General features: G+C 37.1%; 1 protein-coding gene and 1 long non-coding RNA gene across 2 annotated transcripts in view; one reads left to right on the plus strand and one right to left on the minus strand.

Annotated features, from left to right (window-relative positions):
- The window catches only part of LOC150076571 (heat shock 70 kDa protein 14-like), a 231,739-nt gene extending 217,052 nt beyond the window's left edge, over positions 1 to 14,687 (plus strand). Inside the window, exons 13-14 of the mRNA XM_090387461.1 lie at positions 8,735 to 8,793; positions 14,511 to 14,687. Coding sequence (XP_090243587.1) covers positions 8,735 to 8,793; positions 14,511 to 14,595 — 144 coding nt within the window. The 3' untranslated portion in view covers positions 14,596 to 14,687. The remainder of the gene's footprint in view (positions 1 to 8,734; positions 8,794 to 14,510) is intronic.
- The window catches only part of LOC150076572 (uncharacterized), a 40,262-nt gene continuing 28,584 nt past the window's right edge, over positions 14,502 to 26,179 (minus strand). Inside the window, exon 3 of the long non-coding RNA XR_016547811.1 lies at positions 14,502 to 14,613. This is a non-coding gene — a long non-coding RNA (uncharacterized LOC150076572). The remainder of the gene's footprint in view (positions 14,614 to 26,179) is intronic.

Genomic DNA, 26,179 nt, shown 5'->3' on the forward strand with positions numbered 1-26,179 from the left:
GATAACAAGATGCCGTTTGGCTGCTTACCTTCATCATCATCAGCCATTTTCAACCACTGCAGGATGAAGGCCTCTCCAGCAACTTTCCAGTTCCTTCTGTTTTGAGCAGTGGCCATCCATTTACTACTCAAAAACTCATGAATTTCATCTGTTCATCTCCGCCTTTGTCTTCCAGACCATTCTGTTATTTTCTTAGTCCATCTGTCATCATGTCTTCGAGCTATGTGTCCTGCCCAAGACCATTTTAGCAATGATAACAATGTCCTTTACTTGAGTTTGCTGCCTAATCCATGTGTTTCTCTTCTTATCTGACAGTCTGATTCCCAATATAATTCGTTCCATTCTTCGCTGTGTAGTTCTTAGCTTCTCTTCCATTCTTTTGGTGAGTGCCCAAGTTTCACTTCTATAAGTCATGGTGGGGAGTATACATTGATTTATTATTTTACATTTCAGACAAACTGGGATATCACTCTTCAGTACGTGACTATATTTCCTGAATGCTATCCATCCAAAATTTATTCTTCTCTTGACTTCCAGCCATTTATCATTATTACAGCTAATAACTTGTCCCAGATAAGTATATGACTCCACCTTTTCAATTACTGCTCCTTCAATCATTATTTCCCTTTCCGTGGCATACTTGTTCATCATTACTTTTGTTTTAGCCATATTCATCTTTAGTCCAAAATCCTTACTAACTGTGCATAACTGATTAAGATTTTCCTCTAATTCTTTGGGATCGTGGCTTATGACCACAATGTCATCTGCAAATCGTAAATGGTTTAGGTACTCTCCGTTCACATTGACTCCTTTCTGCGACCAGTCTAATCTTCTGAAAGCTTCCTCAAGGGCAGCAGTAAACAGCTTCGGAGATATTGTGTCTCCTTGTCGAACTCCTTTCTCAATTTTAAATTTGCTACTGTCTTTGTCTAGTCTAATAAAGGATGTAGCACTCTCATATATTTTCTTCAAAATCATAATATATGGAGTATCTATGCCTTGTCTTTCCAGTGCCCGAAACATTGCCTTATGCTGTATGGAGTCAAATGCCTTTTCATAATCCACAAATGCCATGCATAATGGTGTTTTATATTCATTTGCTTTCTCCATTAGCTGTGATATTACGTGAAGGTGATCCATAGTTGAGAATCCTGTCCTAAAGCCAGCTTGCTCTTTCGGTTGATTCTCATCAAGTATTCTTTCTAACCTGTTAGTAATGACCCTTGTGAACAACTTGTAGATATGGGATAACAAGCTAATTGGTCTATAATTTCCAATTTCTGATTTATCTCCTTTCTTATGCAAAACTATGATTGCATTATTCCACTCCTTAGGCATCACACCTTTTCTAATGCACTTTGTGAAGAGCCTTGCCAGTTTTTGTGTTATGTCTCTTCCTCCCAATTTTAACAACTCTACAGTAACTTCATCTTCCCCCGGGGCTTTCCGATTCTTCATTTTCTTCAATGCATGTTCTACCTCATCAGGAAGAATATCGGGTATGTTGTATGTGTTGCTACTTTGCAATCCATCTTCCCCACTGCTGGTATCATTCCCTCGCTCCTTGTATAATTCTCTATAGTGGTCTTCTGCTATTTGAATTATGCCTTCTCTGCTGTTTATAAGTACACCATCGCTATTCTTCAGTTTCAGTATCATTTGTCTTTCTGTATTACTGCTCATGGCTGCTGATTTAAATCCTTTGTTTTCCCTTAATGCTTGTTCTACTTTTCTTGTGTTAAATCTTCTTATGTCCTCTCTGAGTCTCTAATGGCTTTGCATAACTCAGTATACTCAATTTTCTCCTTGTCAGTGTTTTTCTTGCTCTTCATTTGTCGTCTTTGGTTCATCATGACAAGTGTTTCTTGACTAATTTTTTCTTCTTTGGATTTCTGTTTTCCTATAGGTTTCTTGGGCTTTATCACCTTATTGTCCTATAAAATCGAAAAAACAATATCAGAATTAAGAGTAAATTTTTGAAGTTTTCCTTTTTAAATTTGTAAGTTTCCTAATCTCAATTCCAGAATTCTCTACACTCACATATCTGGATCTATGATTTTTTTAATTTGTGTACTAGAGCAGTGGTTCCCAAACGGGGTCTGTAGACCAGTTGCAATGGGTCCGCACAAGGACTCTCTAGAACTGGTCAAATTATTCATTGTATATATATAGCAAATTGATGATTAATAAAGTTGAGTTGTTTTAAATTGAATTTTCTTTTCAGAAAACCCAGTGTTCACAAACACACACACACAGAGAAACATATATAGGGGGTCCGTGAACCCCTATAGATATATATATATAAGGCGACCGTGATTTTTTTTTTTTTTTTTTTTTTTTTGAAGGGGTCTGTAGATCTCAGTAGTTTGGGAATCAATGTACTAGAGTTAAGTCTCATCCCAACAAGAGGATCTTGAATTAGTTTTTATCATACTAATATACACCTTACCATCCACATTTGCAAACTTGCTATTTATGAGTAGATGATTTTGCTTGCAAAGAGAGGTAGCTTAATTCCATATAGACCATTGATGTACAACCTCCTTTGAAGGGCCATTTAAAAAATTCTATATCTGGGCTGCAAGATGACAGAACTGGATATTTTCTTACATAATGAAAAATATAAATTTTATTTGAAACTTTAAAATTGTATTTAAGTAAGTTTTTTTATGAATTAAAAACTATAGTAAAATTTATTAATGAGATTTTTCAGCTTGCATAGAGGAGGCTAAACCTTTTAAATCTACTTCAGTATTAGTTGTTGCTAATCATATGATTGAACTGAGATTGTCATTTGTAAGCTGGTTGAGATGAAATTACTTGTTAATGCAAGAGAATTCCCTATTTCTCTATTTAGCGCAGTACTGAGTAGTGTGGAAACAACACTAACAACATTTCTCACGTGTTATTGACATTTATGTTTTTGACAATTATTCATTTTATTACTTTTGATACCTGAACTGCATATTTTATGAAAATTTATTGAAATATTCTTATAGGCTGAGACAGGCCACAAAAAATGTTTAGGCAGGTAGCATACAGGGTGTGAGTGTGCATCACTGATATGGACTGTATTTAAGTAAAAAAATTCAGAGCTACAGGGCTGACTGTATTTTAAGGATGCATTCTTTGATGCTGAAATTTGAGCTATAACTGTAACTCTGATCCTATGTGGCTAGCCCAAAATATAAACAGAATTTTTTTTTATCTTGCACTGCATCATGTTAGCAAGCAATTCATTGTTCAAGTGGCAACATTTCATAAAGTGTAAATTTTATTTTTGGATATTTTAGGACAGTTTCGCTTGTTTAATTTATACCCATGTCTTCCAAAAAGTTATTTAATGAGAGCGGCTCTTTTGCTTCCACATCTTTGGAGGCAGAAAAGCGGCTAAGAGGAGAAAAGAATACGATGACTTTTATGGAAAAAGTTGAAGCTCTTGATGAACTTGCAAATGGGATAAGTGCTTCAGGATAGGCTTTTTGTTGTGCATTATGTCAAAAAAAATGAGCAGCAGTTAGGGAATTCTTTGCACAAAGTGTCCTGATAACTGCTCAGGTGTCACATGTATATGGCCAGGTGGGAAGGAGCAGCAGTGCATAGCACACGCATCTTGATTAGACCGGGGTTCGAGCCCGTCACCACCAAATACGGAGGATGCGGAAAGGTCAGGGAATGATCACCGCATATCCCGGAGCATTATGGCCTTAGCTGCTAATGCTCCTAAAAAAAAAAAAAAAAACCAAAACCAAACATGTATATGAGAGAGTCATGGAAAAAGCCTATGGATAGTGGATGTGAGCCAAAAGAATGTTCAGACTCATTACAATACTGTATGATTTGCGCAAAAGCTCTTAGCCTTACAAATGCTTTTGCTCAGTTGGAGGTGCTAAGGGTTCTTATAGTGAGTGTAAATAAAACACTTAATGCCACCAGAGGGCTGGTTTTAAAGGATTGAGAAAAGATTTGCATTGCACAGCATGAAATTTAAGAAGAGGCCATATCTGCTGGTAGCTTAGCAGCAAAAGCAGAAATTTTGTGACTTTAGAGAAGGAGAAAATAGCCTAATTTTATGATAATAATGGTGTAAAACTGACTGAAGAGTGGAGGATAATGAAAGTAATGAGGATGATTACAAGCAAAACAAGTATTCAGTGTTAACTGAACTGCTTTATGGTGAAAAATGATGCCACAAAGACATTTCCAAAGAAGAAAAGGATTTAAATTTACAAAGACACCCTTATTCTTTATAGTAATGCTGCATTGTAAAGCTTCATTGTAAAGCCCATCATTCTTTATCATGTAATGAAATCTCAGGCTGATATTTCGTTACATGATATCATGTAATGAAATCACTAAAAGACAGACACAAGAAGAAAAGATGGCATCTGGATTTAAATTCACAAAGACACCCTTTTTCTTTATAGTAAAGCTTCATTGTAAAGCCTGTCATTCTTTATCATGTAATGAAATCTCAGACACTAAAAGACAGAGACATGCACTTATTGTCCATTAAATAAAATCTGATAATAAAACTTGGGTAACCATAGCAACACTTCTGGAATTAATATATATTACGAATTTCCTCAATTTCCTTATTACTGAATTTGTAGAAATATCTTCAACCAAAGAATATAGAATAAATGCTTCCCTCGTTCATGACAATGCTCCAAACCATTTAGTCATAAAATTACCCATCCCAATGTCAAAGTGGTGTTCTTGTCCCCCAGTACCATTTCCCTTATTCACCTGCTCAATCGTATCACGATTTTTATTATGAGCCACATTACCTTACTTCTGCGCCTTACTTTTGGAGGGATTTGCGAGCCAGTGGATGTGGGCAGCAACCTTAATGTTTAGTAACGGAAGATAACATTATCAAATGCATCATCAACACACCGGAATCACTTGATAAACTTAGATATCATGGTCGTGTGGTGCAAGGAAGCCCAAAGCTTATGCTGCACTAGCCAAAAAAAATAAATAATAAAATTAAAAAAATAAGAGTAAAGGAAATAGACAACCTATGCATTTCCCTCCTCCCACAGGTAACTATCCAGCTGACCTTTGAATTTCCCCAAACTGTCAGCCTCTACCCCATATAGGTAACTTATTCCAGTAATTTATAACTGGCTGGGTAAAATGAAACTGCCTACAATCCAGTCTAAACATCTCTTCCTGTAAATTGAATTTATGGCCCCTAGTTGTAGAATCATTTAGATTTAGAACCACTGTGTATCATCCTCATTCATTTTACTATTGCCTCTCAGAGTCTTTAAACACATCAATCAGGTCACCTCTAACGTGCCTAGTTTCCAAGCTATGCAACCCACATATTCAAAGTCTCCTTGTAAGGACTTCCTTTTGCTGATCTCACCAGAAGAGTTACCAGTCTCTGGGATCCTTTCAAGAAGCTCAATATCTTTTTTTAGGTGCAGTCTCCAAACTTGAACACAGTATTCCAAGTGTGGTCTCACAATAGCCTTATATAATGGGATTATGATGTTCTTATCTCTACTAGTAAATGTTCAATAAATCATCGATAGGACACCTCAGGCCTTTCTTGCAACCTGTCTACAATGCTCGGAGAATGTCATGTCTGAAGTTCTCCGAGGGAGTTATCGTAGCGTAACTCCCAAGTCTCCTTCTTCCACTACTGACTTTTACACCAATATGTAAGTTATTTTGGGGCTACTGTTTCCCAAGTGTGAGACCTTGCACTTTGCTGGATTAAAGCATAGCTGTGGTTTTTCTGACCATCCTTGAAGTCTATCTAGGTGACTATGAAAAAGCTCTGCTTGGCCATGATCATTAACTACTCTACCAACCTTTATCACCTGAAAATTAAGACATCGCACCCTCTATCCCTCCATCAATGTCATATAAGAAAATCAAAAACAACAGTGGTCCCAATACTGATCCTTGGGGAACCCCACTTCTTAAATTAACCCAATCTGAGGAATAACCATTTATCCCAACCTTCTTCCTCCTGCCCTGTGATTCCAACCTGTTCCAGCTTATAAAGTAGCCCTCATGACTGAGTCAAATGCTTTGCTGAAATACAAATAAAATGTCGAAATTATTCCCTAAATCTAGCTCATGAGTGACCCTGTCAAAATAGCTAACTAGATTAGTTAAACATGATTTTCCCTTTACAAAACCATGCTGCTTATTCTTCAGAATTCCATTTATATCCAAATGATCCTGAATTCCACCCCTGATCATTGCCTCCATGATTTTCCCTATTACTGAAGTTAGACTGACCGGTCGGTAATTTCCCACTACACTCTTAGAACCACCCCTATGTATTGGAGATATATTGGCACTTTTGCAATCCAAAGGAATCTCTTCTGATCCCAGTGATGCTTTCATAATTAGCCTCAATGGTTTATGGTTCATTGTATTCACTTGCAGCCTCCCTTAAAATTATAGGGTATATGCCATCACCATGCTAATGGGATTCTTCCTCTTGCTCTGATTAAGAACCTGAGGGGACCTAGATTCAAATTGAGGAAAGACAGATGAATAGATATGCAGAAATTTGCCTTTAGCCAGCAGGTAATTGATTGCTGGAACAGACTTCCATCTGTTGCTGTTGGAAGCTGATAGCTTAAATAAATTTAAGGCTGAGCTGGACAGGCGTTTGGAGTTGAATGGATGGGTGAAATGGGAGGGGTTTTTTTTTTTTTTTTTGGCTGATGCTGCATAAACTTTGTTTTCTTGCATCATATGCCTCTGCTAATGCTAACACCTGGAGCTTTACTCGTTACTCATTAATTACATATTTTTAAACTTTACTCTCATAATTTCTCATTGATATACCGGGTTTTTCTTCTGTGAATTTCAATGCAAAGTAACTGTTCAGTTCATCTGCAACATCTATCTAATACCAACCCAATATCCATTACGCAAGGGTCCGATCTGATTTGTCTTTCTCTCTGCATTTATATATGTGCAGAATTCCTTATCCCATTCTTTGCCAGGGATTTCTCATAGTCTGCCTTTTCTGTGGCATTAGATGAGGGGAATCTTCCCTCCTCTAATAGCTCACCTATATTGCTACATGAGCTTCAAATTTCACAGCATTATATACAGGTAACCCTCATATAACATAGTTATTAGGTTCCTATAAAATGTTGCATATCTTGCAACATTTTATAGTGTATATTTGTCTATCTTGCAACCATCCTTCCTAATTTGAATTTATGCCTCCTTGTGTGTGGTCTGAACAAGAGAAAAAATGCCATCAGTACTGAGCTTGCTTAGTCCATTCAAAGCCTGTAATCTTACTGTATAAGGAAATTGTAAGACCATACTTGAAATATTGTGTACCAGAGACATCAAGCTCCTTGAAAGGATCCATAAATGGGCAGCCTTCTTAGTGAGATCTGCAAATGATAACCTGTGTGAGCAAAGACTTCAAAAATATGTGGGCTACAGAATTTAGCAACCAGGCACATTAGATGGGACCTGGTTGAAGTTTAACTTTGAGAGGGGATGGTTAAAGTGAATGAAAGATAAAAAACATACTGCAGTATGGGGACATTTGGATAGAAATGGAATTCTGATGGAAACACAACATTGTTTTGCAAAAATAAAATCAACCTAGTTAGCTATTTTGGCAGAGTTGCTCATTAATGATATATGAAATAATTTTGACCTTGTTTACTTGGATTTCAACAAAGTTGAGAGGCTACTGTATAAGCTGGGGCATATTGGTATCAGGAAAAAATCCTTAGAAAAATCTTAGGATGGCTACAGGGCAGGAGGCAGAGGGTTGTGATTAATTGTTATTCTTCAGATTGGACTAACGCAGGAAATAGGATTCCTGAGGATTAGTAGTGGGACCACTTTTATTTATGAGTTTCTTAAATGAGGTCAACAAAGGGATACAGGGCATAACATAAAAATGTACAGATAATGTTTAGATTAATAGAGTATTTAATCATACAGCACCAAGCAGTGGTTCTTCTGGACAACTAAAATTCACCTTTAAGAATGGCAATGGTCAGAAAAGTAGCAGCTATGTTTTAATGCAGCAAAATGCAAAGTCTAACCCTAGAATAACTTATACACTTGGTGAGGAATGAATTAAGAACAGTAGAGGAAGAAAGGGATTTGGAAGTTATGATACAACTGAACGTAAAGTTCTCCAAGCAGGCAGCAAAGTGGGTCTGTGTTTTCCTCTTCATGATTTATTGAACACATTTGCTTATAAATCAGTTGTAAGATCACATTTGTAATACTCCACCTGCTCCACCAAAAAAAAAGTGTTGTTAAGTTGATCGAAATGATCCAAAGATGCCTAGCATACCTGGTTAAATTGGCAAAAGGACAGCCATATGAGGAAAAACTCTGAATATGTGGGCTATAGAGCTTGGTAACTAGGTACTTTTCAAGAACTAATTGGGATATAATAGGGCTTGGAGAGGTGAAAGTAAATTGATTTTCAATGTTGTAAATAATTCCAGAACTAGGGGCTCTTAGTTCAAATTATAGTGGAAGAGGCTTAGACTGGATTGCAGGAAGTTCCTTTTTAGCCAGCAAGTTGTTAATTATTGGATTAAGTTCCATTCTAGCTGGTTGAGGCTGACAGTTTGGAGAGATTCTAAATTGATCTGGATGAGACTTACATGAGAGGGGTGTTAAATGCATGATTTTATTTTATTGTTTATTCATTTTTGTTATTTACCTAATAATAATGCCTAATAATGTATATAATTTTTTTTTTTAGGTTGTACTTAATGATATCCCTGCAGGTTCTGATGTGCTTGTAGGATTTCACTTAAGGAGGTTAGTTATTTTATGATCTTCAAAATTTAAATGAAGTATTTTTGGTTTTAAATAATTTTTAAGTACAGTAAAACCTCAAGTAAACTATTCTTAAATAGTAATTTTTGTGGGGGGATAAGTTCAACCTTGTAATGCTGTGTTGCTAGAATATTATGAAATTCTGCTGTATTATGACATATATATTAAAGAGTGTTGTAATCCTGTAGGATTACAACATTCTATAGTTTACTGTACATACCAGTTTTGTGGAGTAGAAGATGTGGACTCTAACTTGAATTAAGAAAGAATGGTTGTAGACTCGGTGTAAAAAAATTTTCTTTCAGCCAAACAGTCATTAACAAATTACTGACTAATCCTGTAGAACTAGAGTGTTTATATGAATTTAAGGAATGGTTAGACAAGCACCTGAATTTTACCAGGTAACTTTTTATAATCTGGTTTACAACTATTCTTTAATTTAAGTACATGTTGTGTAGTTTGTTACCTGCAAAAGAAAAATATATACCCAGCATTTAATTCACTCAAGCATTTTAAAGTTGTAAATACCTCAATTGTGTCCTCCCACAGAAGTCTGTTCTCAATGCTTGGCACCCACAAAAAAAATCTCTCTCTTTTACTGGAATACAGCAGCCCTTTGCCATTCACAAGGGTTCAGTTCCTGTACAGAACAGAACAAAATGATGCAGTTCTTAAGCCCCTTGCAGAAAATGAACTGGAGGTGGTTGCTCCTGCCATCCAAAAGAAAGATTAGCTGAAACAGGCTAACATAAGGTACATCCTCCAAAAAGCAGTTAGATCAAACATCCGATTTCCAAAACTAAATAACAGTACGGGCAACCCCCGTATAACACGGTTTCTGGAGGACGTACCTTATGTATTTTATGTTTATGTAATTTTTCAACATTTCCACTCTTTTTGAATCCCCACTGTTGAATCACTAGTCAAAAAAAATTATTCAGAAATCCCTGTATTTTATTTTGTTTTGTTGGGAAATTACATTACTTACGTTCTGTGATATTGAACTTGTGGAAAAATCTAGATTTAAAAGTTTTATTACTATTGGATAGCACACTAGGCCATCCAAAAGATTTAAGTCATCCAAATGTTGAAGTTATGTTCCTACTGCCACAGTTAAATAATTTTTAAGTACAGTAAAACCTCAAGTAAACTGGGTTAATACAACTGTTCATTCAGCCATTAGATCAAGGCATGGCATTATATCCACCTTTAAAACTCATTCCATCAGAAAATCGTTACAATGGATTTTGGACAAAAATCGATTCCGAATCTATTGAGGTAATAGAGGCATGGAAACATTTCTCAATTGTGGACTGTATCAGAATAATAGCTGTATCGCTGAAAGAAGTAAAACCATCAACGTTAAATGCGTGTGGAAAAGTTCATTCAGGGAATATGATTGAATTGACAGAAAACGGAATCGGTGCTATAGTAGAACTTGCTAAGTCAGTAGGAAGGGAAGGTTTTGATGAGCAGGTGGAAAAGACCTGAGTTTGAATCCTGTTGATGATGGGAGGAATTTTATGGGTATTCACAACGTGGCTGAGTAGTTGGGTGAGGGTAACATAGGTTTTTTCTTCCAGAAACTCTGGCTTTTCGTCCAGCAAAACATAAAATCGAACTCAGGACACATGCAATTTATAGACAATATATACAAGGTAACATGGTCGCAAATGCCCCAAAAAAAATTTAAAAAAAAGATATGATTACTGAAGACATTCAAGAATTACTGGTAGAAAAAGAAGCCGGCATAAATTTCCAAATTTTACACTAAAAAGCATAGGGGAAAGCGTAAACCTAACTGAGCAATTAGAATCTTATTTTTTGAATGCAGATTCTTGAATGAAAGGAGAGCCCCCAAAGTTCAAAAGGAGCTTCAAAAATGCTTAGTTCCATACAGTGAAATTCACAAATATTTATCAAGCAAAAGTAAATAAACCCAGATTACTGATTTTTTAAAGAGAGCAGAAGATACACGAAATCTAGACTGGTGTATTTTTGATAACGTAATAGCGTATTTTGGTTAGCTTTTGGAACATAATCCCCTTTTTGTACTTTTTCTTAGTCTTGTATAACATGGTTTCGCACAACGCAACATTTTATAGGAACATTTTATACGAAGGTTACCTGTATATAATGCTGTGAAGTTTGAAGCTTATGTAGCAATATAGGTAAGCAAGCAGAGTTAAGATGCATATGCCAGTTAGATGTGACTTTCGTAGTTAAGTGAAAATTTCTATAATCTTTAGTTTCTTTGACCTTTCTGACATTCCATACCTATGGAATGCTGTGAGGTAGGACTGAGAAATTCATCAGGGACTTCAGTATTTTGCTTATAAGTGCAAGGCAGCTAATTGTTTAAAATTCTTTCTTATATGAATTAACCATTCAGTACAGCAACTAATGTTCTACACCAGCAGTGCAGTTCACACCAAAGGTAGTTGATATGTCTTTTCACCCTACCACCCACTCCTGGGGCTAGGATTAATAAATGAGGCCTCTCCAAACAGAAATAAATGTAAACATCTATTCTGTATGCCACATTTTCATGTCAATATGAAAAATGTAACAAAATGCCTGTAATTGCATAAATATTGCAGAGGCCTCAAACTGCAATTACCCTGATACACCAAGAAGCAAGAATAACCTCACTAAAGTAATGCCACCCATAATAATGCATCAACATGTATAATTTATTTTTGGGTTGCTATTCCCCAATTATAAGATCTTACATTTTGCTGTATTAAAACATAGGTACCACTTTTCTGACCATTCTTGAAGTCTTTTCAAGTCATCCCAAAGGAATGCTGCTTGTCACTGATCATTTACAACTCTACCTGTCCTTACATCATCTGCAAATTTTGACATCATGCTCTCCCTTCATCAATGTCGTTTATCAAAATCAGAAACAACAGTGGTCCAAGAACTGATCCTTCAGAGATCCCGCTTCTGATGTTACTGCAATCTGAAGAATATCCATTAATCATATCACAATTCTGTCTTCTGCTGTGCAGCCACCCTGCAAACCATCTTAGGATCTTTCCAGTAATACCACCATGTAATTCCAGTAATTCTGATTTATACAGTAACCTTTCGAGAGGGACTGAATGAAATGCCTTGCTAAAACTGCCAAAATTGTTGCCTACTCCCAGTTCATGAGTAACTGTGTTTAAATAGTTTAATTAACCTTAACAGGTTAATTAAACATGATTTTCCCTGGACTGCACTCTTAATCATTGCTTCAAAGATTTTTCCTACCAGTCAGTCTAACTGGTCTGTAGTTAAGGACTTCCCTCTTAAAAAAGAACCTTTATATATTGGTGGTACATTCAGCAGAAAATACAAATTACAGTTGCTTGAAAACACAGAATTTTTACAAGTAAATAATTGATTTCAATATATTAAAGTAACACTACCTGACAAAATTTTTTTTTCGTCATGCCCCTGGAACGAAAGTTGGTTATTCAGAAATTAATTAATGGCCTGATTATGAAAATATCAATCTTTTACTTCTGTCACAATCAAAAGATATACACATTTTTTAAATTCCTTGTTTCTATACAATATCAGCATACATGGTTGTAATTATTACACACAATATATGGCACCTCCGTAGACAGGTGGGAAGGAGCAGCAGTGCATAGCACACTTTTGATTAGACTGGGGTTCGCGCCTGTCACCACCAAATACGGAGGATGCGGAAAGGTCAGGGAATGTCCACCACATATCCCGGAGCAATATGGCCTTAGTTGCTAATGCTCCTAAAAACCAAATAACAAATAAACAAACACACAATATATGTTGCTTAGACATGTTTCCCACTTAATCATTTCCTTTTATACTCCAGATTGCTTTCCCGTTTAAGTAACCAACACTAATCTCCCATCGAGGCAGAGTCCCAGCGACCTTGGTATTGTTTTTCCATTGCAGATATGTCCTGGTGGAAGTGCCCTCCTTGTTCATCACTTACAGATGTCAGTGATGAACGGCTGTTGCACGACTATCCCACACACACAGGAAACAACAGTATTTAGTGAAACCACCTTGCAACCCAACAAAGCAGTCCATTCACTTTGAGATCACAAATATTCAAACCATAGCCATTGTAACATAAAGCAGCAAGGACATACTATTATAAGTTTCTTTCAGACAAACAGCATGAACAAGAGGAATGGTAAAGTATTTCCATTATGAAGCAATACTGCTTTCAAACTTAGCTTTGACATATCAATGAACAAACTCCATTCAGAGGTATTGTGATCAATGTTCAGTTCGTGCATAAGACCAATGACGTCTTTGCAGACACATGTTGTTTTCCATTGCAAAATATCTTGAAAACTTCATTTCGTTTACGGTATACTGTAATGTTTGTACCTTTGCCGAATAAGTTCCACTGTTGTAGTTTGGATCCGAGTAATTCAGCCTTCTCTTTGGGTAAGCCCAAGTCTCTGATCAAGTCGCTTAATTCTTTTTGTTCAGTGTAGTGTAGGGCCATTTATTTTTCTGGCTCGTAGTCCAAATCATGTGAAGTACATGGTTCCGCTGCATCTGGTAAAACGATTTCTTCTGTACCTTCACATCACTACTTCCAATACCCCAAGGTTTTGGTGGCACGGGTACTGGCAGTTCTTTACCATGTGGCACTGGCCTAATTGCTGATGGGATATTTGGATATTTCATGCAGTGCTTGCTCTTTTTAGAAACACCTTTTATTTTTGTCATGCAGAAATAGCAGTCTTCGAAATGATTCTTGGGCTCGCACCACACCATAGGGATGGCAAAAGGTAATGCTCTCAGCTTGCCATATAACCACAGCCTTCAGTTCGTTGTACAAGTAATACAACAGATATGTGGAGCCCAATTTTTTTCTTGGTCACTATCTTGCAGCCGAAGTACAATGAATATGCAACTTTTGTGACATTGCATATTTTCTTTCTCTGAGTTTCTGGAGTTGTGTCCACAAACATAGCAGAAGTTGTCTGGGTGATTGACACAAGTTCTGTGCTTTGTCTTCTCCATTTTAACAATGCAGTAACCTAAAAGCAATTGGTAAATTTGAACAGAAGGTGAATTCTTGTAGTGTAGTTTATCATACACTATATATTGAACAGTTGAATGGCGTAATAAAATTAATAAAAATGCTGACTTGTCTGGAAAAGTGCATCAAAATCAAAATATACTATATTGCAAGAACAGTAATGATATACTTGCTTAACTTTTAGCCCAATAAACAAAACCAACCAAAAGTTAATAAGTTTAAAAATTGTATTTCAAACTGTAATATCTTTGTACAGAATCCAGTTATCTATCTATATCTTAAAACTGAGACGTGATAGGAAATTTTCATGATTGATTTTAAATTCTATACATAAAACTGGACCAGAAACAACCACTGATTTGCTGGAGGTAAAAATCATGTTGGGTAGTGTAATCAGCTCCATGGCTGTGAAAATAGTTTTGTGCACTTTTTCCTTCTACTTGGTATATATTTGTACAAAGTCAAAGTCAATAGTGAGACAGGGACCACACTCTGAATATTTGTTATAAACATTGATGATTTTTTTTTTTTTTTTTTTGCATTTAAAAAAAAAAATGTGCAAGTAATGATGTCATCAAATTTCAAAAGTGCTTACCTCATCATAAAATTTATTTATACTTACGTTTACTCTTATTTATCATATTCTTTTCTACTATTTTAGTGATGGCTGTCTACATGTTGCCTGTTCTGAGGGGGTTTCAAATAGGACTGAATCTATTGTAATACCTGCTTCAGGAGAAGAATGATCCCTGTCTGCAAAAATGCTGATGTATACAAGAATATGTCAAATTATTGATACATTTAAAACCCTTATCTGGCTCTTTTCAGATTGTACATATATATATATATACACTCGTGCACTTGCATATGTACATTTACACAGTAGAATATATGTAATGCTATGACTGCTGGTATGTACAATGCATGTATGTATAATGCACAAATTAAAGTAAAAATGTACAGTGTGTTTCAATAGAGTGTTAAGATTTAATGATTCAAGGAAGCAAACTTAAACTGCATCTGGGGGTGGGTAAGTCATTTTCTCATCCCTTCTAGTAAGTTGTCTAGTACATCTCTGCAAAATTGAACACACATTTGTAACCAAAACATTACCAAACACAATAAATTATCATAATGATATAAGTAAGTATTTTATTACAACTATTATGTAATAAAATATTGCTAATCCTTTTGCTTTATCGTAAGCAAACTTGTTTTTTGTTTGATTTTCTATTCAAACAGATAACAGCTGTTCCATCTCTTCCAATTCTTTGTGTCTTGATCTAATGGATTTTAATTGCATTTTGAGTTGTTCCTGCCATGAAAGTTGTTTTTATGCATCTTTCTAATTCTCGGCGTTGCCTCATTTAGGCCTGCACATATAGCACGTGCAATATCACATGGTCTTTCATTTTGCTCAAAGCATTTCACAATTTCATATTTTTTCTCAATCGACAGAGGCGGACTAGCCTTAGCGGGGAAATCCCGGAGGCCAGTGCGATTTTGGCCATAAACCGTAGTATGAGGCTACTACAAATTTTCCCGGGTAAGAATTTTTGACCCAGTCCGCCTCTGTTTATCGATATTGCTTTTCTTTTTCTCTCTGAATCTGTAGTGTCTTCACCAGAACGCTTCCTTTTCACACCTTTTAAGTATTTTACTCATTTTTAGGGAATAAAGCACAATTACAAAATGAGGAGGCATGCTTGGTACACACATAAACAAAGCTGTGCTCATGTAGCAACTGAATAAACAACACCTTAAAGGCAGGGTCAATAGCTCAAATTTTACTAAAGCACATTTCTGTGAGTTACTACCATAAAACAAAAACAATTTCCAGTTGCATTCCTGCTAGTGGAATCTGTTATAAACTCAATCTAATTGCATTTGCGATAATACCGATAGCTGGAATTGTGTGATTTTTTTTAATTTGTTATTATGGTGAAATGTGCCGACCGGGCTAGCCGGGTAGGTAAAGTGCCTGCCTGGCAACCCAAAGGTCGCGGGTTCGATTCCCGCCTCGTGCTGGATATCACGATGGTGCCGAACCAACCGGTTGGTTGGATATCCCAGCCACGATACACGAAGGAAGCAAGAAAAAACTGGTTCCTTCGTGTATTGATCACATCATACGAAATAAATAAATAAATAAATGGTGAAATGTGTTTCCCCTTCACTGATATAAAAAACATAAATACATTTTCAGAATCTTCTCTTTATTCCGGAATATCGTGTTAGCATTAGCATTAGTACAGGCATTTGATGCAAGAAAGCAAGCTTATGCAGCATCAGCCAAAAAAAAAAAAAAACTAATAAATAAAAAATAACCACTTCCACTTCACCCCTCTGTTCGTTCGAAATACCTGTCCAGCTGAGCCTTAAACTTATTTAGGCTATCAACTTCCACGACAAGGGATGGATTCCAGCAATCAACCACCCGCTGGCTAAAGGCAAATTTCCACACTTCTATCCTACATCTGTCTTTCCTCAATTTGAATTTATGCCCTCTCAGGTGATTATTCTGAGCAAGAGGAAGAATCCCATCAGCATTGAGCATGCTCAAACCATTCAAGGCTTTATACGCCTCTATCAGATCACCTCGCTAGTGCCTAGTCTCAAGACACTGTAATTTGCAAAACTTAAGCCTTTCTTCATAAGAGCACCCCTTTGTTTCATTCACTAATCTTGTTGCCCTTCTCTGTACTCGTTCCAGCATCTCTACATTCTTCTTGAAATGAGGCCTCCAGACCTGTATACAGTACTCTAGGTGCGGTCTAACCATTGCCTTATACAAGGGAATAATCACCTCCTTATCCAGAAAACAACAATGGGCCCAACACTGAACCCTGAGGGACTCCACTAATAACATTAGTCCACGATGAGCAGTGTCCGTTGATTACCACTCTGTCTTCTTCTCCTCCTCAACCACCCCTTTATCCATAGCAGCAATTTGCCTTCATTGCCACACTGCTCCAATTTGTTCAGCAGTCTTCCATGTGGGGTGCTCTTACGAAGAAAGGCTTAAGTTTTGCGAATTACAGTGTCTGGAGACTAGGCACCAGCGAGGTGATCTGATAGAGGTGTACAAAGCATTGAATGGTTTGAGCATGCTCAATGCTGATGGGATTCTTCCTCTTGCTCAGAATAATCACCTGAGAGGGCATAAGTTCAAATTGAGGAAAGACAGATGTAGGATAGATGTGTGGAAATTTGCCTTTAGCCAGTGGGTGGTTGGTAGGTGGAACAGACTAACATCCCTTGTCGTGGAAGTTGATAGCCTAAATAAGTTTAAGGCTCAGCTGGACAGGTATTTCGATCGAACAGAGGAGTGAAGTGGAAGTGGTTATTTTTTATATATTTTTTTTACTTTATTTATTTATTTTTTTGGCTGATGCTGCATAAGCTTGCTTTCTTGCATCAAATGCCTCTACTAATGCTAATGCTAATGTGCAACAGTATCAAAAGCCTTTCTAAGATCTAAGCCTTTCTAACAAAATTATTCTCTGCATCCAGTTGCTTTGTGACCACATCATAGTATCCAATCAAATTGGTCAGGCAAGACTTTCCCTTAACAAAACCATGCTGTGTCCGAGCTATAACTGAAGTCTTGTCTAGATGATCCTGCAGTGCTTCTTTAACCAGTGCCTCCATAAATTTCCCTGGAACAGAAGTTAAACTAACAGGTCTGTAATTACTTGTGTCGCCCTTTGATCCTCCTTCGTGAATTGGGTCATATTTGCACATCTCCAGTCCGTGGAAGTCTATAGTCCAAAGAGGCTCTTTGCTGCCTCCTTTAATATAACTAGATAGATCCCATCCACCCCAGGTGCCTTTTTTATGTTTATCTTCAACAATTTCTCTTCCACTTTCCTCTCGGCTATTACAAAATCATCTAGCTCAATGCCAGAGTTTAACTCACCTCCGTCATTCCCCTCCCTGAATAACTCCTCATGGGTGAATGTTGACGCAAAATACTCATTTAGTTTGTATGTAATTTCATCAACAGTTGAACCATCAATATCCAGTGGACCAATCTGAATCATCCCTTTCCTTCTAGGGTATAAACTCTAAAAGGATGCAAAGAAAAACAAAGTTTTTCTTTGCATCCTTCTAGAGTTTACATTTCTAGAAAAACAAAGTTTTTCTTTGCATCCTTTGCCAAGGATTTCTCATTATCTGCCTTTGACTGTCCAATCTCCTTTGTGACTTGGTTACAGACCGACCAGCTTATATCTATCATAGGCTTCCATGTCACTCATTAATTTATACGTATCCCATGCATTTTTCTTCTCTGCCATATGTCTCATTAGTTCATCTGACATCCATTTAGGCCTAACAATATCTGTGTTTATTTCTTTATGATGAAAGGTCTACTCACCAACCTGTTTTGCTGCTGATTTTAATGTAATTAGCTTTAGCACTAGGCACCAGCGAGGTGATCTGATAGAGGTGTATAAAGCCTTGAATGGTTTGAGCCTGCTTAATGCTGATGGGATTCTTCCTCTAGCTCAGAATAATCACCTCAGAGGGCATAAATTCAAATTGAGGAAGGACGGATGTCGGATAGATGTGCGGAAATTTGCCTTTGGCCAGCGGGTGGTTGGTTGGTGGAACCGACTTCCATCCCTTGTAGTGGAGGTTGATAGCCTAAATAAGTTTAAGGCTCGGCTGGACAGTTATTTTGAACGAACAGATGGGTGAAGTGGAAGTGGGTTTTTTTTTTTTTTTTGGCTGATGCTGCTTTCTTGCATCAAATGCCTCTACTAATGCTAATGCTAATTAGCATTAGTAGAGGCATTTGATGCATGAAAGCAGGCTTATGCAGCATCAGCCAAAAAAAACCACTTCACCCCTCTGTTTGTTCAAAATACCTGTCCTGCTGAGCCTTAAACTATTCCCTGCAAATTCAAAGCTATTCCCTGCAACCAGTTCTTTTGTGACTGCATCATAGTATCCAATCAAATTGGTCAGGCAAGACTTCCCCTTAACAAAGCCATGCTGTGTCCGAGCTATAACTGAAGTCTTGTCTAAATGATCCTGCAGTGCTTCTTTAACCAGTGCCTCCATTAATTTTCCTGGAACAGAAGTTAAGCTCACAGGTCTATAATTACTTGTGTCAGCCTTTGATCCTCCTTTGTGAATTGGGGTCACATTTGCACATTTCCAGTCTATGGGTACCTCCCCTGAGTCCAATGAAGCTCTCATAATTATGGCTAAGGGTTTGCTTACTTCCTTTGCTGCCTCCTTTAATATAACTGGATAGATCCCATCCACCCCGGGTGCCTTTCTTGTGTTTATCTTCAACAGTTTCTCCTCCACTTTACCCACTACACTCTTCAACTTTTCTCAGAGTTATCATAAAATCATTTAGCACCACCCATTTATAAAAGTAATACATCTGGTATCCCATTTCTAAAAATTTCTTCACATGTAAATGGAGATGCAAAATATTTATTCAGTTTGTTAGCAACCCGAACAAGATCATCAAAATTATGCCGTTGATATTAGAATGTACGCATAATGTGCCTGTCATATCTGTCTGGCTGCATGTAATGTAATTTCATGAAAATTCATCAACTCAAATCAGTGGATGGAATTTTCATGAAATTTTATATTTGGGCCATTTGGAAATATTTGTAGAACCATCCTAAATATCATTAAAATCGTACCAATAGAATTCCAAAAATTATTATTTCTTCATCCATCCATCCATCTGCCTGCATGCAATAACTCAACTCCCAGTGGACGGATTTTCGTGAAATTTTATATTTGGTCTGTTTATAAAGGTTTTTTCAAGCCAACCCAATTTAATTAAAATTTAACAAATAGAAATCCGCCAGTTATTATTTATTTATTTTATTTTATTTATTATTATTATTTATTTATTTTATTTTATTATTATTTTATTTTTTTTTTTTTTCATACACATTGCATAAGGTATCCACATACCATGTGTTGGAACTGAAGCACTGGACATTGCGTTTTGCCGTGCACTGGTTGGAGGAAGAAATGGGCAATGTTGTGGGGGACAAAAGTTTTTTTGTTTGCACGTAAAAACATAAATTATTACATGGATAGAATTTACAAAATTGTAAAAAGTAAAAAAGTAATTTACAAAAGTAAAAACCCTAAACCTTCAGACCTTTTACTCTTAATATCTCTTAAGTAAAGTTATCTTTAAGCAAATCCCACATCAATACCCCATGATCACTATTACCTAGTGGTTCCTTTGACTGAAGATTCTTAAATGGAAAAGTTTCTGCTCATAATCAGATCTAGGATATTGTTTTCTCATCTTTAAAATACTGGTATAGAGAAAGTCATCTAGTAAATCAAAAAATGTTCTGTTCTGTGGGTTACCAAGTCCCAGTCAAAATCTGGAGAGTTAAAATTTCCCATTGATAAGTAGTTTTGATAAGCCTCCGTAGCCGAGTGGGCAGGAGCGGGAGTGCAGTAGCACACGCTCCTTGAGTAGACCGGGGTTCAAGCCCCTGACTGCTGAATACGGTCGATCTGCCAACCCGCACTGGACCAGCGTGGCAGATTATGGTCCATTTCCCTCAGCATGAATTGTTGAGGAGGCTTCCATCCTGCAGTGGGTTGATAATGGCTGCACTTTACTTTTTTTTTTTTTTTTTTTTTTTGATAATTTTATCATATTCTTCGTTAATTAACATACTACATTGTGTTCTACAAAGATATTAAATCTGCTTAGTATAGTTCGTTAGCTTATTTTTTAAAAATTTAACTAGTGATTTTTGTAAATTACGACTTGCCGCTCATACTGGTATTGGTGCCAATATTGTTGAACAACTTGCCACCATTGTTGTAGTCGATACAAAATAGTGTAATGTATAATGAACTGATAGCATAAGGTATAATGTTAGACTAGATAGCGTAATACGTATTAAAAACCTGTTAGCTTAGTATAATTTTTCAATTCATCAATAAAATTTATTAATTTTATTAAATTTCATTGTTAATTAAATTGTATTTAAATGGAAATCATGACCCAGACTACAGCTGCGAAGCAACCATTACGGATTAGTGTGAGTGCTGTAGCTCAAGGGTGAAAAGAAGGGGGACAATTCTCCAATGCATCACACAGTCTTAAAAAATGTGCGAAATGTGAAATGTCTGCGGACATTTCTGGAACAGGACATGAACTAGCCAAGGAGGATGTCTTTGTGTGCTAGGTGTGTAGTGTCAAGAAATTAGGTGCCAACTCAGTATTCTGATGAGTGTCTATGACAGTTTGAGGTGTAGGATAATGCCCTAGAAGAAATTAATGAGGGGCCCATTGAGCTCTCAGCTACCCAACTCAATGCCAGATCTCACTCCTCGCATCAGGAAATACAGAGGCAATCTCCAAGGCAGAATGCGCTGGACCCACAGGAACTAGTTATTGTTGGTAACTCTATTGTAAGGGAGACTGGGAATATATTATGCAAAAAAGATAGGCGGAACAGGACCAGAGTATGTTTGCTAGGGGCAAAAGTTGATGACATTGTAGAGCAAATATCATCTTTTGAGGTCACACAAAAAAGGTGATACTGTTGTTCACGTTAGCACTAATGGCCTTAAGAGTAAGAGATCTGCAGATTTAATTAACAAGTACAGGTCAATGTTGAAAAAAGTCGCAATTAGGGTTGAATTTGAAAGTGTCTGCAATTCTACCCAGACATGATAGGAGGGAGTATATGATGAGAGCCTTGTCAATCAATTCGGCCCCAAAGGGATTGTACAAGTCTCGTGGTGTAGAATTTTTTTCAGCATGGTCCGTTCTTGCTAATAGCAGAGACTGCTTCTGCAGAAATGGGATACGCTTAAATAGACAGGGTGCAAGAATATTTGCTGATGCTATCAAAGCAGTGTTGGGTCAGAAAACTGCTAGCTTGGGGGGATACACAGACTGAAAGATTAACAGTAGGCAGAGGCAAAAGTGATTCTTGCACTGCTTCTATTAGAATGAGCAGCAGCCTCGAAAGCAAGGTGCTGGGGATTTCTAGGACTGTTGTTGTTGTTATTTGGTTTTTAGTAGCATTAGCAACTAAGGCCATATTGCTCCGGGATATGCGGTGGTCATTCCCTGAATGACCTTTCCGCATCCTCCGTATTTGGTGGTGACGGGCTCGAACCCCGGTCTAATCAAGAAGCGTGTGCTATGCACTGCTGCTCCTTCCCACCTGGCTACGGAGGCGCCATTCTAGGACTGCTGGGAGTGATAGTGTAACAAGTAAATACATGGGCTGTGTTAGGGTAACTAAGAGTATGAACAGGTGCATGTACACCAGTGCTAGAAGTATAGTTAATAAATTTAATGAGTTTGAAATGCTGGTCAAGACAAAGGCAGATATCGTTTGGATATCAGAGGCTTACTGTCACACAGATATAAGTAGTGCAGAATTGGAATTTGGGGAGTACAATGTGTACAGAAGAGATAGACATGACAGGAAGGAAGGAGGGGTTATGCTATTAGTTAAGATCTAAGGAATTTAGGAATTAACATCTAAGGAAGTGCATCCAATTGACATTGGTGGACAATGCAACAACAACGTGTTCAAGAGGCAACCAGAGGGAGTAATACTCGAGAGGCAACCAGAGGGAGGGAGTAATACTGTTATTATTCATGCATTAAGAATTTGCAGATAAAGGAACCACTGGGTGACAGTGATCACAGTGTACTGAAGTGGGATTTACTTAAAGATGATTGTTGCTTCCCTTTACCCTTGATGGGTAAAGGGAAGGGCTTTTGCTTTCGTAAAGGTGACTACAGTGTTCTCGGTTTTTAAATTCTATACAGTGGAATCAACTGATAATGTTAGCAATGGTGAATTCTAAATGGGAAGCCTTCGGGGACTTAATCTTGGAGGCCACTAGGCTTTCCATACCACTAAGAAATGCTGTTCAAGCCTAAATGGATGTCAGATGAATTTGTTTCTCGTGGCAGAGAATAGAAGAAAAATGAATTGGGTGTATATAAATTATTAGGCAACACAGAAGCCTATGGCAGATATAAGCTAGTCTCTAATCAAGTTCCAAAGGAGGTTAGGTAGATTACGAGAAATCTTTTGCAAATGATGCAAAGGAAAATAGCAAAGAGTTCTTTACTTATGTAAACTGTAGAAAGAAGGGATGAATCAGATTGGTGCACAATATAATGAGTATTTTGCATCTACATTCGCACAATAGGAGTTATTCAAGGAGGGGAATTCCAGAAGTTGATCAAAGTCTAACAAGTGATTTTGTAATAACTGATAGCAAATTGGAGGAGAAATTGTTGAAGTTAAACAAAAGGAAAGCAGCTGGGATGGATGAGATCTATCCAGTTATATTAAAGGAGGTAGCAAAGGAAGCTAGCAGAGCTTCCTTGGACTTGGGAGAGATACCCATGGACTGCATGTGTGCAAATGTATCCCCAATTCACAAAGGGGTTCAAAGATGACACAACTATAGACCTGCTAGCTTAACTTGTGTTCCGGGGGAAAATAATAGAGTCACTGGTTAAGAAGCATTGCAGAATCATTTAGACGAGACTGCAGTAGTAGTTAAGACGCAGCATGGGTTTGTTAAAGGGAGGTATTGTCTGACCACTTTGATTGGATACTATGATGTGGTCACAAAGGAAATGGATGCAAAAATTAATTTTGATATCATTACTTGGATTTCAGGAAAGCTTTTGATACTATTGCTTGCACATGGAAGACTGCTGTACAAATGGGAGCAGTATGGCATTAAAGGCAAGTTGCTACAATGGATAAAGGGATGGTTTAGTCGGAGACAACAGAGTGGTAATCAAGGGACACTGCTCTTTGTGGACTAATGTTATTTGTGGAGTTCGGTGCTGGGCCTATTTTGTTTTGTGTATTCATCAATGATATTGATGAAGGTATATCAGGCTTAATGTCCAAGTGTGCAAATGATACAAAGGTTGGCAGGGTTATTAATGACAGTATGCCACATTGACAAATGCAAAGTACTGCATATGGGTAGCAGTAACCCAAGAGGAACTACCAACTGTGTGGTACTACACTCAAGGAAGTGGAGAAATTAAAAAAGATCTGGAGGTAATTGTGCAGTCAGATATCAAATTCAATGTGCAGAGCAGACAGGCTGCGAGAGCAGTTCATGGAGTCTTGTCAGTGATATAGTCTAATTCGGTTATAATGAGCATCAAGGAACCGACAAAGATTTCCTCATTATAACTTTTACTCGCTACATCATAACAGAGATGGGGAAACCCCTGTGGCCGTTAAACAATGAATACTTTATATCAGTGATGAGTTAAATCTACCTCCTGTTTTAAATTCTCAATAACGTGATAAAAAGATAGATTCAAAAAACAAAATAAATATTAGAGAAAAAAATAATATAAGTATATACCTACATATTATTTGTATAAACTACAATACATTACACAATAAATTAAACACAATTTATTTGTGTAATTTTAAAACCATACGCTCAATACTAAACACAATTTATTTCACTGTAATTATATTAAAAAAAATTCTTTAATAATAAACAAGATTTCAATTAGTCTATATATGAATCTTAAAATTGATGCTTGTTGTTTTAAAGATTTCACTTTCATATTTCTTAAGCTTCCCCTTAAAACAGTCAATGTGTTGAGTCTCCATTGCACCTTGAGTTTGGGAGATTGTCAGCACTGATTCACCTGTCATATCATCAATCATCATCACAATCATCGTTGTTATTGGCTTTATTGAGGACAGCATCCACAATGTCACTCTCTGTAGGAAGGCTACTGGCTAATAAGTTGTCATCAACTTGTAATAATTCATTGTGTTATCTGTATTAAAACTACAATGTGTGTAGCAATCATTCTGATAATGGTAAGTTGTTTTCTTCGTTTCCATCTTCTTCATCTACAGTTGAAATTTCATTTGAATTTAATTTCGATTTCTTGAATCAATTCGATATGGCTGTCAAATTAATGGTCCACGCATCATTTAATAAATTTATAGCATCCAATATCAATATAGACTTGGTAAGTTTCTGTTCTCTTTGACTGATCATACGTAGAACTAGAAATCTTTTATAAAATCCTTTAAACTTTGATTGCACCTATGTCCATTGGTTGTAAAATTGGTGTTGCATTTTGGCTGTAAAATTGGTGTTGCATTGGGAGGGAGGCAGAAATACTAGCTTAATATTGGACAAATTTTGAATCTGGGGATATGAAGGACAGTTATCAACTAACAATAAAATATTTTTCTTCTTTTTGAATAGCCCTTATTCCAATCAGTTATGTATTCCCGAAACCCTTAAGTTTTTGAAACACCAAGGTTTTAACAATTTTCCAATAACAGTGTCAAATTATAAAAAAGTCTTGTTAAAAAAAAAAAAAAAAAAAACAATTTTACACAACCATTCCCTCTAAACATTTGTCCAGTTCCTCCTTGAATTTATTTAAGCTATCGACTTCCACAAAGACACGGAAGTTTGTTCCAGCAATTAACCACCCGCTGGCGAAAGGCAAATTTCTGCACATCTGTTCTACAACTGTCTTTCCTCAATTTGAATTTATGCCCCCTGAGGCTCATAATCTGAGCAAGCAGAAGAATCCATCAAAATTCAGTGTGCTAAATCCGTTCAAGGTCTTATACATCTCAATCAGACCGCCTTGCAGGGGCCTAGTCTCCAGCCAGTGCAATTTGCAGAACTTAAGCCTTTCTTGAGTAAGAAAACCCCTTCATTCCCCTCGCCAATCTTGTTGCCCTTCTCTGTACACACTCAAGTGGTGCCTCCGTAGGCAGGAGCAGCAGTGCGTAGCACACGCTTCTTGATTAGACTGGGGTTCGAGCCCATGACCACCAAATACGGAGGATGCGGAAAGGTCAGGGAATGACCGCTGCATATCCCCAGAGCAATATGGCCTTAGTTGATAATGCTCCTAAAAACCAAATAACAAGCAAACAAACAAACATACTCAAGCAACTCTATAACCTTCATAAAATGAAGCCTCCAGCTTAAGGCAGTACTCAAGACATGGTCAAGACAAGATCATCCTTGTACAAAGGGATAATCACCTCCTTTTTCCCTGCTAGCAAAATTCCCGTGTATCATTTACAATACCCCATGACCTGCTCTGACAGCCTGTCTGCATTGCTCAGAAAACTTCATATCTGACTGAAAAATCACTCCCAGGTCATTTTCATTTTCTATCACCCTAAGTAAATACCACACAGTTGGTACATTCCTCTGGGGGTTGGTTACTTTTACCCATATGCAGTACTTTGCATTTGTCAATGTTAAACTTCAGTTGCCACTTCTCAGCCAATCTGCCCAAATTTTCTAGATCCTGTT

This window comes from Mastigoproctus giganteus, chromosome 13 (assembly GCF_048544385.1).
Source record: "Mastigoproctus giganteus isolate SK-2022 chromosome 13, ASM4854438v1, whole genome shotgun sequence".
Classification (NCBI taxonomy): Eukaryota; Metazoa; Arthropoda; class Arachnida; order Uropygi; family Thelyphonidae; genus Mastigoproctus; species Mastigoproctus giganteus.